This window comes from Aptenodytes forsteri, unplaced genomic scaffold, assembly GCF_000699145.1.
Source record: "Aptenodytes forsteri isolate BGI_AS27 unplaced genomic scaffold, ASM69914v1 Scaffold357, whole genome shotgun sequence".
Classification (NCBI taxonomy): Eukaryota; Metazoa; Chordata; class Aves; order Sphenisciformes; family Spheniscidae; genus Aptenodytes; species Aptenodytes forsteri.
The window spans coordinates 984070-1000130 of NW_008795671.1; the positions used below are offsets into that span (position 1 = coordinate 984070).

Genomic DNA, 16061 nt, shown 5'->3' on the forward strand with positions numbered 1-16061 from the left:
AACATTTTGGGGTGGGGGGGGGGGGGTGCAGCGGGAGAGAGAGATGGAGAAGGATAAGAATGGGGAGGAACAATCAGACTATACATTGTATAAAAAATGTCATTATTTCACTATAGCAATGTACCAGAAGCCCATATTACAAGTGTTATACAGTTAAAGTGTTTCCAAAGTTACTGTACATCACATTATTCTTTAAAATTCCAGATTATGTTAGACACCCACAGAAACAGTTTAGCACTTGTTTAGCCTGCAGCTTTTACTGTACAGTTACTCGTGTTAATTGATATCAAGTCAAATAAAATGAACCTTAATGGTAGCATACATCTCACAAATACTGCCCTTAGTCATGGCTCAGCATAGCATGAGCTATCAACAGAAACAAACATTTACATCATAAGCATTTCTGTTAAAACTTTTAATCATTTCGGCATGTCTCTGGAAATCAGTTTAGTCTAACTACAACACAACAAAACTCATTAGAAACCACTAAAGAGTGGATTATAAAGGTCACCCTCCAGAATATGAAGCAAATATGAAGCTGCTCCGAAGTCTTCAGCGTAAGCTATCTGTACATTCCCAAAAAGATGTCATTTTCACAAGGTATTCTCTATATGCTTTGTTTAAAACAAAAAACCAGCAGTGCCTAGCTCACATAGGGACACAGGAATGAACAGGAAATAGAGGGGAGAGGAGTGTAATAACAGCAGCATTTAAAGTGTAATTTTCAAGTTACACATTTACTGCAGTCAGTTTCTTTTTTCTTTTTTTTTTCTTTTTTTAAAAACACATGTCATTTCTCTACCGAATGTACAAGATACTAAAGTGTGAGCCAATTTTCCAATCCACTAGCCTTCACAAAAACACATACTTTCATTCGTGCAATAGTCCGATTGATCTCTTCAGCATTTCCCACGGTGACTATGTTTGACTTGAGCATCTGGTCAATCAATACCAACCAGTCAGCCAGCTCAGTTGTAGTTTTATCCAGATCAGCAGGTGCAGAAAGTTCCAAAGCCTGCTGAGTCTGAACAGGAATTTCCAATGAAGAAGATACTAGCACCACCTTTTGGACATCTGAAACAGAGTTTGGGGGTTTTGTTAAAGAAAAAAGTCATGGCCACATGTGCAATTGTGGGAATTACAGGGTTTTTTTGTAATTCCTATAAATACGCAACAGCATCTACAGAGAAAGATGCTATTTAAAGGCTATTAATTATTTCATTGCATGCCAAAGACTCACCCAAATGATTCAGCCTAAATACAAAAACTAACAAAAAGAAAACCTGCAAAGGCAAAATGATATTAAATCTAATGGAGTGAAGCTAAATACTCTGACACAAAAGGGAATTGACCGTTATTAAGCATAAAAAACAATCCTTTCATTGAAGATAAATGTCTAAAATTGTCTTCCTCACTTTTGTATTATATGGCAGAAAGGTTTTCCCCACTCTTGGCTCAGAATTCACCTAAGCACAAGTAAGTTGAGCTACTCCAACAGATGCTTCATGGACTTAGCAGTACACAACTGTCCTAACAAGGGACAGATGCCCGCTAGTTCAGCCCCATCCTCTCTATCTTTTTAACCTGACACTGCAAAGAAGTGAGGAATGAGCTGAACAGTAAGATTCGCTCCAGAAGCTGTGTTTGATTGTGTTCTAGTTCCAAGAAAACACTAAGTTAAATCAAGCTGGAGCATGAATATTACACACTTGCCTTAAGCAATGGAATACAGGAGCTTTACTTAACACAAACACCCTGTACGAAAGAAAAACAAGCTGAATCAAAGTTTTGAAAGGCTTAAACAAAAGTTGGGTTTCCTCCTTTAAATTTTCTTTACTGCTGCTGAATTGAAAAAAAATATATAGGGTTAATGTACTGAAGTTCAAGCTGCAAATTCTTTCAGACAAGGGCTGTCTTTTTTTACCTAGTTTTCTAAAAAGGAGACCTGGGCATCTTGTTTACACTGTTTCTGCTGATCTGCCTCCAAGAACTTGAAAAGACGGCCAGTGTCTGACACAAGAACATATCATATTTAGACAGCTTCCCCTACAAGATTCAGGAAGATAAGTATCTAGTAGATGAGAAAGACCTATCTCTGTCCCTGCTGAGCTGAAAGATGCAGGATGGCCTTTATTTATAAGACTGCAGAGAATCTGCATGCAGGAGATACTTTACAAATAATTAGCTGTAGGGAAAGCTTCTAGTGGATGTTAATAACTGAAAGGCGTGACCACAAGGCACAAATCCACAGGAAACCCCACCATCACAAACATAGCTATTTTGGTTTTTATTCTGTACCTAGTACACTGGCTCCTGATGAGGAGGCCTAAGCTTTACTAAAACATTCCTCCATTTCAAAACTCTTAGGGGAACCCCAAAGGACTCTCCCAATCCTGAACCGCAGAGTGACTTTTTCCCTAACCAAACGTTCCCTCTCTCTCCCATAGTAACATGAAGGTAGCCCCAAGTACAGTGACGGACAACATTTCTTATTTCCATTTAAGTTCATAGGGAAGGTTTTCCTTTTTGGATTATTTTTTACCGCAAACAGGATTCAACTCAATACAATGAAGCACAACAGAAGGACTGATCGCTCACCAGAAGGCTTTGTTTGTGTAACAAGACGAGACTGCCCAACAGATGCCTCCAATTCTCTCACTCTGTCAGGCACTTCTCTGAACACCTACAGCCCAGCAGAGGGGAATAAAAACAGTAAGACTGTTTGCTATATTAACAGCAAAAAAGTAATCACTTACTAGAAGACAAAATATTCTACACCATGCTTTCTACAACGGCATGCCTCAGATATATTTCAATGAATGTTTTCAAGATATCATTTAAAAACAATAAAAATGCCAAGAGGTACTCAGAGTGTTATTTCAATATATTCCAGTGTCTTACCTAAATCTTGGAGAGAAATAAATGAACTGTTGTACACAGGTTGTTTACATGTTTTTTACTGCCTAAGCATCAAAACTATGACTCATTATATGAGTATACTTTGAAGGAAAGACAACGCAAAGCATGATTTGTGGTCATCAGTGACAGGAAAGTAGAGAAATAGGGAATTAATTTAAAAGGAAGAAAATGTTACCACTAAACTCTATTGTAGTGAAGACAAATTTGCCTACTTTGCTTTTTAAAAGTTTTTAAAAAGCAGTGATGGAAATTTAATATACAAAGGGGGGGGGGGGAAATCCCCATTTTCATGGCTGAGTAAGTAAAAGCAGATATTTTTTCTTTCCCTGAACTATCAAAAGCCCCTTTTCCCAATAAATTCTTACTTCCCTGATCCATAATATAATCCCAAATAATGCTATTCCTTTTTCACTTGGATCTCCAGCTCTGCTTGAAAAAAATCTGGTTTTACTCCAACCAGTGAGTTCTTTTCTTCTCATACACTTGCCAATGAGATTGAACACTAGAGTTTCTAATTTACAGCAGTTATATTGAGGAAGAATCCCAGACACACTTGATAAGATTTTCTCACTAAGCTTTACCACAGCTTTGTTAGTTTTCCTCTTAACTGCTGCAAACATCCAACTTTCCTATACAGCAGAGATTTATTGTGAGTCTCTCAATTTCACATTAATATGTTACTGCTTGCCTCAAATAAGTGAAACATTTTTGATCCAGCTGTTTAAAAGAAAGGCAATACAAAAGAAAACTGACAAAAACCAGAAGCTAACTAAACTAACTCATTCTGATGGAAAAACATCCACCAGTGTTTTCACAAAGACATGGATTGGGGCACATTTCCTGAACATGCCTGCATGGCTTCCAAGACATTTTATGTACATGTCACAAATACATGGAAAGGAAAACAACCATTCTGAGTACACCACTATATTTTCAACTTCAGTTACCCAATGCTGAAGAAATGCACACCTTATTCCACCTCACATTGAGGGACTGCAGGCAATCGGAAAGTTTGTCTTTTTCCTGAAGATCAACATTTTTATCCAAAAGTACTTCAGGTTCAGTTCTGTTCAGCCATTCCAGTTTGTCTCCCTGTACTTCCATCTCTTCACTTAAGACCTAAAAGGGAAGAAGAGTTTTAGACTGAAGCAAAATGCATACATGCTTAAGTAAGGGGGGGGGAGAAGCTTGCCTTTAACTCCAATATTTAGAAATTTTCCTGGAAATATATAACAGAAAAGCTTCTATTTTGGTGTCTGTGCTCTATCTAGAAATTATTAAAACATTTATTCAAATATCAACATTTATTGCTAACTGAAAAAAACCCCACAAAACAGCAAATAGCCAAGGTACCTCTACCGCTTCATATCATGCACGCTGATTCTCATCTCACAAGATGCTTGTTTGATCACCTCTGTATGTACCACGTGTATCCAAAAGGCAATACATTGTCAATCAAAATTGTTGCTTGCATTTGTTTTTTAAAAAAACTAAAAACTAAGGGCCCACTCCTGACATGCATTATACAAGTACATGGTAGATCACTACAAGGTATTTTACTCTTAAGGAAATGTACTCTAAAGGTATTTAAAAACTAAATGTAACCCTACAACTTCATTTTGATCAACCTCCCATAGCCTTCTCTCTCTAAACATGAAAGTGCAGGTCAGATCCTGAAGAAAAAAAAAAAACAACAAACCCAAAACTTATGCTTGGATTCCCACTGACTTTAAAATCAACTGTGCTATCATTTGCCCATAGACCACAAGCACTGTGGAGTAGGAATCACCAATTTTGTCTTTAAAGCACTAGAATAAAAAAATTGCAATAGCAAGTACACATCATACTTATCCACCCCAATATGTATACTAATGTCTGTTACACAAGTGTTATGGAGGTGTGCATAGTAAAGTGACAGGAACACAGGCCTGGAAGGTAGATCACTGAACAGAGTACCCTGCTACAATAAGCACTATACCAAATAGTGCCTTTCCTAAATTTTCAAGGGTCTACCTTAAAAGAATTTTTTTTTTTTTTAAACATATTATAGCCTTTTTAATTGGAGGCTGCTGCAGAAGCTCTACTTAGTAATCTCCTTCTCATTCCCAGACTGTATTTGTTCCTGACTGATCAGTTAACATCTGTTATTCCCACTTTAACACCAGCCTTTAATAGCTCATCTTCCCTATGCTTTCTTATTCTCATCATCATACCCCTTCTCACTATTCTTTATTTGACCAGACAAAACAAGGCAAGCTCCGAGTCTCTCTGCAGATGAGAAGTTATTCATCCTCCTGAAAAGCCCAGTCTTACTCAGTACCTGTTTTATTGCAAACTCATCTTTCCTTAATATACATAACTAAAATTGCGCACGCATTCCTGCTTTCACAGGGCCAAATTGGTACTTAATAATTCCCTACCAGTGTTTCTCTAGCAAATTCTGCTCTTTCCCCCCTTATTCAAGTTCTACCTTTCACTTCAGGCATCTATATTAAGGTAGATGACAAGACAAATTAAACTTTCATGATCATCAGACAGCCAATACACAACTGACATGACACAATTTGTTTAGGCAAACACAACTGCAACTACTTTACACATCTGTAGGAAGTTCAAGCCTTTCCACCTGATTTGATCTAGCAAGTTGGGGTTTTTTTTAAATTACTAATTTTTAAAAAATGAGCAAGCAGGTTTGTTGGATTGACTACTCCTTCCATTCTTTTAGGATTCCAGAAACATTCTCTTTCACACATCCTACAAACCAAAGATACTTTGTTGTCAAAGCCAGACACAAAATAAACAGGAAAAATACACACATACCTATGCACCCAAGTTACTTGGGAAGGACCAAAACCCTTATAGTTTAAAAAGCAGGTTAAACAAAATCTTACACATGTAACTAAGTAGTAAAGCTGCCCAGTAAATGGGACAATGATGCTTACTTACCATTTTAAGCTTATTAGCTTTTTGCTAAAGTTTTGACAATTATAAAGTCGACTTGGGGACATCATCTCCAGTGAAATTCCACTCACTAATTTTATCAGTTGTACATCTATTTCTCACTTTCTGATACATAGCCACCATCTTCTGGCTAGATAACAGTTATCTACTTAACCCAACTTCAGTATGAGATGAATCTTGCCTGTGTAAGTAACCTCACAAAAAAAGCTGTCTCACACAATCGTAATATTTCTTTGGCTATTTACAATGTGAGAATTCCCCTCCCCAAAAGCCATGTCCTGATACTTTGCACAAGACATACATGTGCATATGCATATACACACTAATCGATCTTGCCTGTAATTCTCGCAAGTTTTCTTCATGGTTGAATGTAAATCTTGTGTCCAGAGCATTTTCTACATTTTCCAACCAGCAACGCAGCTCATCAAGCTTCTTTCTGTACTCTATCAGCTGCTGATTCTCTCCTTTTAGCCTTAAAAAGGAAAACAAAAAATCCATATGCATTTTCTGCAGTGAACACAGCATGTCAGGCCTACATTACTTCTGATGCAACATAGTCACGTGTTTTTCAGTGGCTGGAGCATTTTAAAGCATTCATTTTGGTATTCAAAGGATTCTATCCTCATCATTAAAATGCAAGATATTTCCAAATTAATACTACCACCTTAAAAATAGATAAATTTCAGTTCCAAAGTCACAAAATAGACTTTCAAAAGTCTGCAGAAAACATTAAACATAAGTGACAGTATGACAACATCTTCAGGCCTAATCATTGTAAGCCACTACAAGGCCACTGTTAGTGAAGGTATTAGAAATGTCCCTAAACCCTCCAAGGGAAAAATTCCCTAAATCACACAAAGCTTTAATGGAACTTCTCAAACTAAATAATTAAGAAAAATCTTATTACATTTCTAAACGTATCAGGAGATGTTAAAAACATATAATTATATAAATAGCCTCCAACAATAACTATCCATTCCAGGGATTTATCCTTACACATTTTTTAGCAGTAAGAACAGAGGGGGACGTTATATTCCCAGATACGCTGAAAATTTGTATATTTATCTCAGACAACCTTTCTCTTTGATCTTTGAAGTAAATTTAAGGCTACTTCAAAATGGATTTTCACTTTGTTCAGAAAATACCTAGTCAGATGGATTAAATCATTGCGAACACAAACCTAAAGGCCTTATTTTATAGTATTGTGGAAATTCAAGAACAATACAAGTGTTTCAATTAGTGTATCTTTGACAATACAAAAATAGAAATCAAGGTAATGTACTTACAGTTCAGCTTCAGCCAGAGAAAGCAGCTGAGTATTCCTTCCTAAAAAAAGTCTGGCTGAGCAATGAAATGATTTTAAAAACAAAGGAAAATTGTAAGAAAAGAAGTTTTGTGGTTGTCACTTGGTGGGTTGTGTTAAACACAGACTCACTAAGCAGTCAATTGCAGGTGCATTTATGAGAAATTGGTTCTAGAAGACAGTTCAAAACACAGAGGTCTCCAACAATATCCATTCCAGGGATTTATCCTTACACATTTTTTAGCAGTAAGAACAGAGGGGGACGTTATATTCCCAGATACGCTGAAAATTTGTATATTTATCTCAGACAACCTTTCTCTTTGATCTTTGAAGTAAATTTAAGGCTACTTCAAAATGGATTTTCACTTTGTTCAGAAAATACCTAGTCAGATGGATTAAATCATTGCGAACACAAACCTAAAGGCCTTATTTTATAGTATTGTGGAAATTCAAGAACAATACAAGTGTTTCAATTAGTGTATCTTTGACAATACAAAAATAGAAATCAAGGTAATGTACTTACAGTTCAGCTTCAGCCAGAGAAAGCAGCTGAGTATTCCTTCCTAAAAAAAGTCTGGCTGAGCAATGAAATGATTTTAAAAACAAAGGAAAATTGTAAGAAAAGAAGTTTTGTGGTTGTCACTTGGTGGGTTGTGTTAAACACAGACTCACTAAGCAGTCAATTGCAGGTGCATTTATGAGAAATTGGTTCTAGAAGACAGTTCAAAACACAGAGGTCTGAATGTCAGGAAAATTCAGATTAATGACAGCGTGCAATAGAATGCACTATCTCTCCCAGAGTCTTCTAAATGAGATTCTCCTCATCGCATCTGGTCAGACATCCAAATTTCTAATTAACTTATTACCTCTGTTGTCTATCCATAACCTCCGCGGTGATTGCTTTCCAGCGTCTATTCAATCCCGCCAGCTTCTCCTGCAGGAAGCTCCCATCTGTAGCAGACAGTTTCTGTATGATCCCTTCCCCAGTTCTGTTCAACGCTGAAACACTTGTCTGATGGCTGCTGACTCCCTCTTCAAGTTCCTGTCAGAAACATAAAAGCCACACAGAATTTTATTACTGACCTAAAGTGACTTCGATCTGTGGCTCATAATACACAGGATGAATCCTGGGTGCATATTATTTTACTAAAACAGGCACTTAAAGCCATGTTACTTAAAATTGGATGCTGTTGATTTAAGTTATTAAGAGTCTGTTGTTGAATCCAGTTCAATTTTCTAATGAGTGTCATAAAAAGATGACGACAGAGAATAGGCTGCCGAATACTACTTAGGATCACAAGAATTCATTTAAACCATCAGTGCTAGAATCCACACTCACGTTTGATTACTTTCCTCTTAATGTACAGCACTTTCTAGTAGTGCTAACAGATGGTATGACTTTTTTTTAACCAGTTCTTTTCATAACCTATGCCCCGACTATTTCTGTAACTTAACAGTATTTTAGCTAGGATAACTATGGCTGTGCTGCCATAGTCCCCAGAAATTGCAGAAAATCCATGAAACTAAAGGAAGTCAGAAGATGTCGGGACCAAACCTTCAAATATCCCTAACCATTACAAAAATCTTACATTGTTAGTAAAAAATGTCTTTGCAATTGGATCAGGAACAAGATGATTCAAGAAAGAGAAGGGAAATGCCCCAGAAAAAAACTCCAAGCAGCAACAAGCATAAAATATAAACTGTATGTTAGGTAGAACATGCATTTCTTTAGCAACACATACCTAAATCTTGGATAACCATTATTCCCAAAAGAAAAAAAAGTCTGATCCTTAAAGTTATGTTTTCTTCTCCTTATTTAAAAGGAAGTAAAGTAGTTTAGCTAAACAGAGGAGTCTGCTCTTCCATAATGATGAGCTAGAAAGACGTCAGGGAATTAAATTCCAGAACTGAAGTATGAAACAATCAAACCTAAGACATCTGGAATTGGAATATTTTCTTTTTCTAGATTGTATATATAAGGCAGGATCTTGCAAAGTCATTAGTTTAAAAAAATAATTTGCTAAGTTAGAATTGACTGTTGTTGGGGTCCATTTTTTTTAATTATGAGTAGAAAGTAAGTGAAATAACATATTGGATTTCTTTATTGATTAAACATATTTTTAAAGCTGAAACAAAACTTATAAAACAACAAAAATTATGCCAACGTTTGAATTATCAAATTATGTATTTATGACATCATTCTATGACATATTATTCTATGTCTATAATAATATTCTATTATTCTATGTCATATTCTATGACATATTATGACATCATTCTATGTCAAACCCATCCATACTAAGAGTCATCATAAAACCCCATACAATAAGCGGGAATTGAGATCTTCCCCAAGAATAATTTTAAACTGCAATTGAAAAAGAAATCTTAAGAGTTACCACTTTTTAAAGTGTAATTGCACAGCCTCATTTCAAATCTATATGTCTATATAAACTAGAATTTTAGTCAAAAATCTAGACTTTTTCCAGCTTGCTCATTTTCTGCACAAATCATACATACCTGCTGATGCAGCCCAGCTGTCTGGAGCTCCAGGCTGCCATCTGGACCGCGGGCATCAGCTAATAACATTTCAGCTTCCGTTATCCAGTGGGAGAGGTCATTGAGATCACAGTGGAACTGCCTCCACACCTCAATCGCTCTATCAAAGCAACTGTTTGAAAACAAAGCATTGAAAAATTATCCAAACCGTTTTGGTGAAAAGGCTACAATTCCTACTCCAGTGACTAGAAACTTTCCTTGCGAAACAGAAAGGCTAGCATATAGCCTGGTTAACAAAGCCCCAGTACTAAAGGCTTCCTGACATAGTAGCAGCTGGTAAAAGCCAACAGCAGACTGTCATTAACTTCCAGCTGAAGGAAAAAAAGGCAGTCCTAAGCAAACTTTTGTTTCTATCACCTAAAAAATAAAGATTGATTAGCTGCATCAAATTGGTCTGCAGAACCCCTTTTTTCTTTATTATAAAACGGTTCAGATTTCATGTTCCACACCGATTTATGATTAATTGCTCAGATTTTTTTTTTAAATTCATAAACCATGGGGTGCTGGTGCCTGGAAATTAGTAAGTGAAGGTGATTTTGATTATCTAGAACTGACTGTATTACCAGTGGGCCCACATAAGTAGGTCTTAAACAATTTAATCACACAATAATTTACCAGGCATTTCATTATTATTGCCACCTTTGCAGCCTCAAATTAATGTGTAGCTTAACTTGAAGGGCAACATTTTCTGGTATGGAGCAGGCTGGATTACCACAGTCAGAAGGTTGTTTTTAACTAAAATGAGAGTTCTACTATGTTAACAAACTAAGAACAACAGCCCGTGAATGTTAAATAAGAAAACCATGTCAGAAAGGCATAGAGAGAGTGGCTTGCTTTCTATTTGTTGATTGCTAACTCTATGTTAGCATTATAAAGCAAATAGGACAGATGTCTCAAAGGACACAGGACTTGAGACAAACAACATGAAATCTACATCAACACCAACAAACTGGATAGTATCCCATTCCAAACTAATAAAAATAGTCTTTAAAGACATAGGAGGCTGGGTCTCCTGCTCATCAGAGGACCCTGTAATGTGACAGAGGAAAGATCTCATCTGCAGCCCATTATTTTTGTCTTAAACAATTCCAACAGCAAACACTCCAGGGTTACCTCTTACATACAGATGCAATCTGAAATTAACAACATAACATCAAAGATGTCCAAAACCAAACTTTAAAGAGCTACCATTACATCTCTTTTCTTCACTAATTAAATTCAACAAGCCCAGAGTTCCTAGTGAGATTATTTTCATCAAGATTGTATCTCATTTTTGTCAAGACATCCATATTTCTTGGTCCATACAGGGCTTTTTTGTTATTATTAATCTTCATGTGGGCCATGATAAGAAGAAGAAAGCCTTAAAAATCTCTACTTAATTTTTTCTGACCCTACCTCCTAGTTCTACCATTTCAGTTTCCTGCACACAATTCAATACGCTAGACCAACCTGTAGACTGACCCCAAATCTCATTCTCCTTTTATTTCTCAGGTACATTTTAGTCTAACTGAACATATTGTCTCATCATAGTATCTCATTCCACATTTAATGAGAAGAGATATTCTAAGCACTTAAAATAGTTTAAAAGACTATTTTATTGGCTTCATTCAAAATGAAAGTTTCTGGGGGAGTTTTGAACACAGGACTTTTTCAGAATTTTAGAACTTTAGAGAAGAACGCTTTGAGACACAAAGGTTTAACTCCCGCTGTTTCTGTTGTGAGCCAACAGTTCCATCAATATTTTGAGCAACAAGACAAAGTTTCACTCCGGTTTTGAGCCAGATGCGCATACTGCTGTTTCAGTACAGACTGCCTCGGCTGAAAGATAAAAGTACCGAAGTCCTGTCACTACAGCACCGAGACTTGGCTACTCCTTGCCTCCTCTGCAGGAATCCGCTTGCTTCCAAACCACAGCTCACTCCCAAGTCACCAACACTTTTAGCACTGGTGGAAAGTCCATGGCAGAAGGAGCAGAACTATCAAACCAGCATTGTTACAAACAGCTCAACAAAGCATTAAGCCCATACATACATGCACAAAAACACACACACACATTTTACTTTACATATATGTTCAAGTCAAACTGAAGTCAACTGGATTTAATTGAACAATTAAAAGCTTTGCTAAGTACAGTTTAATTCAACTTGTGCTTGGCTACACCAGAGCTTTTATCAAAGGTTTAACTACTTAGCTGGCACTCAATCACAAAATCATTACTACCTCTGAAAACTAAATCAATCTTTTGCCACAAACTTCAGATGCTGTTTCTACTATTTCTGTCAAAACCTCCACCCACCCCAGAAACAGAAAAAAGCCAGAGATTATTAAGGAGATAGAGTCTTCTTGCCTTCCTGCTTATACTTAGGGCAACACTGGGAAAAGCAAGAATAAACTTGTTAAAAATTCTTCTTAGTAACAGAAAGGGTATAAAAATACTAATGCCAAAATACAGCATTTTAATATTGATACTAATATTGTCTTCGTTAATCAAAGTACATCCTTCTATTAAAATTGTAGTACTTAATATATACAGGAAGCTACATACCATTTTAGCTTAAATTGCTAGTCCAGTAGTCCCTTTTGTATGAAAATCACGCCCAATACTATTCTCATTAAGATGCAGAGCTTAACAAACTTTATGAAGTTCAAGATTAATTTGTATTCAGTGAACCAAGTGAGGAGGTAATCTATTGCATTTTGCTAGCTAATCATAAACATTGAACTTACTCTTTGATACAATTATCTTTTTCAATGGGAAGACTAGGTTTCTGGTTAACCCTGGCTACTTAATGAAATGAAGTTTAAGCAGTAAATGAAATCATACTCATACTTACAAAAGGATAATATTAGTTAAAGCTTTTCAATTAAGTTACAGGGGAGAAAAAAAGGCATAACTAAATCTTAGTGCGTGTCATACCTATGAAGACAACAAAATAGCTGCAGGCATATAAATACAGATGGGCACCAGATTCTGGAGCAGTTGTCTCTAAATACAGCAGGTGACCACAGGGAGCCAGCAAGAGCACAGAAAGTGGTACCCAGCTGGCACCACTATTTGTTTTCAAATTAAAAAACAGTGAAACAACAGTGCCTGGCAGGTTATTAGAAATCTTGATGCTTCACTGATCCAGTGGCCCAGAATTTCTGGAAGTCTCTGCTTAGACAATACCACCAACTGATTTTTATATTTCTACACATACATCAGTTCTCTGAGAAAGAGCTAAAAACATCAGCTTATGCAACACACACTTCCTAAAAACATCTCTTCAAAATACACTGCCAAATGTGTTTGCTACCTGATTTCTGGTGCTACAAAGCCAGTGAACATGGCTAGACATTACTTTATGCTCTACAGAACTTCTACATTAACCATTACCTTATATCACCATTAAAAAGCAAATACTGTAAAAGCAAATTAACTACAATATGAGCCTTTGCATTTAATTTTAAGTTTCATAAAATCATTTTCAGTCATTAAGGTTTTTTTGCATAGCAGCAATCTCTGTCTACTGCTGTTTGCAGTGTGAGTATCTTCAGCTTAGTGGTAACTTCCTGAACACGTACTTTCATACTTTCACCAATTCCAACTTAAAATGCCTGACACACTTTTCCAAGTTTGACTAAGTGGTATTAAGCTTGGTTTTAAACATTTAAAGATGTTTCAGATAGTAAGGCATTTTCAGTTTACAGTATCTTTTGCAAGGGGCAGGGAGAAGTCACAGCTTCATTTCACTCCTCCCCCCCCCCCCCCCCCCCAGCCCCTTCCTTTGGCATAAGTGAAATTACAGCTATTTGATCTTTGTGGAAAGGAAATAAGTTTTTCTTAAGCATTGATTTCAATATTCTCTTGTTCTCTCAACCACAAAATTTTCTAATATGGTCATCTCTCATCTTCAATTATTTACAGCAAAGATTATTGGCAACTATCATATGTGCTGTATTTTAAAGACCCCATCCTTTCAAACTCCTTCCCTCCTTCAAAAGCAGCCTTGAATTCTTCGTTAAAAGAAATCCTACTCAACATTTTTCTTCTAGAACTTTGCTTTGTGATACCTTTACAAAACAAAAATTTTATGTTTTATAAACAAAATATTCTATTTTATAAAGTAAAAACAATCAGCTTCATAAAAGCATCCAAACTACAGTTTGCATGTTAACTGTTTCAACATTCAATAATTCTGGCAATTATTGTGTAATACTAACATATTAAAGCTGATTACTCCCAAATTCTTCATCTTTATCATTAGGGTACATTTGTAAAACACTTATATTCAAGTACATACAATATTTACCACATGGTCACAGAAACCAAACATCCTTGACTTACCACTTACGATCATTGTACATTCTATTAATTCTATCCCATTCCGCATTCAACTGGGTTAGTGCATCTCCTATTTGTATTGCCTCAGGTCCAGATGCTTCTAATATAACGTCAGGCTGCTTCTCATGTATGACTGCAATTTGATCCCCAAGTTTATCCAAAATATCTTTTATGTTCTGCAAGCACAGTAATTACACAAGCCATTAGTAAAGTCAACACCAGCAGGAAATGAAAAAAAAAAGACCAAAAAGTAATTTCGTCAAAACACTGTTCCAAAAAAGCAGTATCTACAATAAGACCATGACCATCAGCAGTTTACAGACTAAATCAGTTTTAGCAACTGAACTGAATAGTCCATCACACCTTTTTAAGCATGTGTCCTTCTCAGGTTTTTATGAAGAATTAAATATTTTATATATCCCACCTGTTCCTGAAGTAAAGGGGCAAAACAGCAAAAACAACATGGGGCAAAACTTCTCAAAACAGCAGTATCTTCATTATTAAACAAATCCGCCCATGTTGTGAAGACACTGTACATATTCCTTCCTCATGTAAAAAATGAGCCACAAGATGTGACTTTATTATGCTTCACGTAACCTCCCATATGTACAGAACTGCAAAAGCATAAGCTACATAAAAGTTTTAGATTTAAATGACAAAGTTAAAGCAACCTATCTCAAATATCATTGAACTGTGATGTGAAAATACCTTTAAACCAGATGCTGTTGTAAGACTGCCTTGGTATTCAGAGGACAAATAGACCATGCAAACAGTGGAATTTACTTATCTTTTTGAATTTAAAACAGTAACACTTCTAAAAAGTCTATGCTCTGCTATTTGCTTCTTCTGAAAACAGCCTTAGAATATACCAAAATTTCAGAATCAGACAAGACACCTGCACCAAAATGAAGTATTTTAAACCCACCTTAACATAAACACTCCTAATTGTACTTAAGGGAAGCAGAACTGCACAGAAGCAGAGTAAACAGGGACAAGAGAATCTCATCAACAAAACAGAAGTCATCCACTTTGTCAAAGGTTGGCATCACTCCCCTATTTGCTTTTGAAAACTACGCCAAAGAAACAAATACGAAAAATGAAAGCATGTGCACAGCATAAAGAAAAGCAGGTCAGAAAAATGGACTGAAATTCTGAAAAGCTTTTAAAGGACCTGTATAACAGCTGCAGAAACAGCTGATCTAGCTCTAGGTGAGGGGCAAAGCCCGACTACTTCAAATATAAGGACACATGGACCGCACTATGCTCCCCAGCCCACAGAGGTACATCTATACTGCACCACACCATGTGCAATTCCCAACTCCAATGGATGTTTTCTGTGGGAATCTCTGTATCATGATCCTTTGCATGCTCAAAATTAACCAGGACTCAGACTTCTACATACTTAACTCACATTTGACAGCAGGATTCAATATTTTCAAACATACTTTCTTCATCCCCTTTTGAAGAAGGGCAAATCCTTAACTACCTCCTCATTATTAATCACACAGGTAAATCAACTGGCTGGCAACGAGGACAAGTGGAAGCTTAAAATTGAGCACATATTGATGCTTTGCTAATCAGAACAGGTACCCTTGTCTTATATATAGCTTCATACAAAAGTCAAGAATCTCCCTTTCTCCCTCTTCCCATGTGAGCCATTGTTTTCACATGTCAGAGAGAACAGCAGCTGTATTAAGGAGACCAAGCGGGAACATAAGGATTTTGGCTTTAGCATTTCTCTACATATTATGCAGACTACATGACGAAAAACACAACAGTTCCTCCAACAAAAGAAGTCAAACCCTTCTCCCCCAACCTCCCACCCAGCTTCCACGTTGCTCCACTTTGTATCTGGATTCTGCATAAAAGAAAAATCAGCCACAAAACTGTCTCATTATTTAATCTTCAGTGCATATTGATCCAGTATATACTGAGCAAAAATACAAATACAGCTATATAGTCGCTAAGGTGGTCTTTTTTCTTCTGCTATTCCCTTCT

General features: G+C 36.4%; 1 protein-coding gene across 1 annotated transcript in view; it reads right to left on the reverse strand.

Moving 5' to 3' along the window:
- UTRN (utrophin) overlaps nt 1–16061 on the reverse strand; it is a 419780-nt gene that overhangs the window by 243019 nt on the left and 160700 nt on the right. The window contains exons 41-47 of the mRNA XM_009282506.2: nt 14067–14239; nt 9701–9851; nt 8050–8225; nt 6217–6352; nt 3889–4038; nt 2599–2683; nt 869–1074 (exon numbers count right to left, since the gene is read on the reverse strand). Coding sequence (XP_009280781.1) covers nt 869–1074; nt 2599–2683; nt 3889–4038; nt 6217–6352; nt 8050–8225; nt 9701–9851; nt 14067–14239 — 1077 coding nt within the window. The remainder of the gene's footprint in view (nt 1–868; nt 1075–2598; nt 2684–3888; nt 4039–6216; nt 6353–8049; nt 8226–9700; nt 9852–14066; nt 14240–16061) is intronic.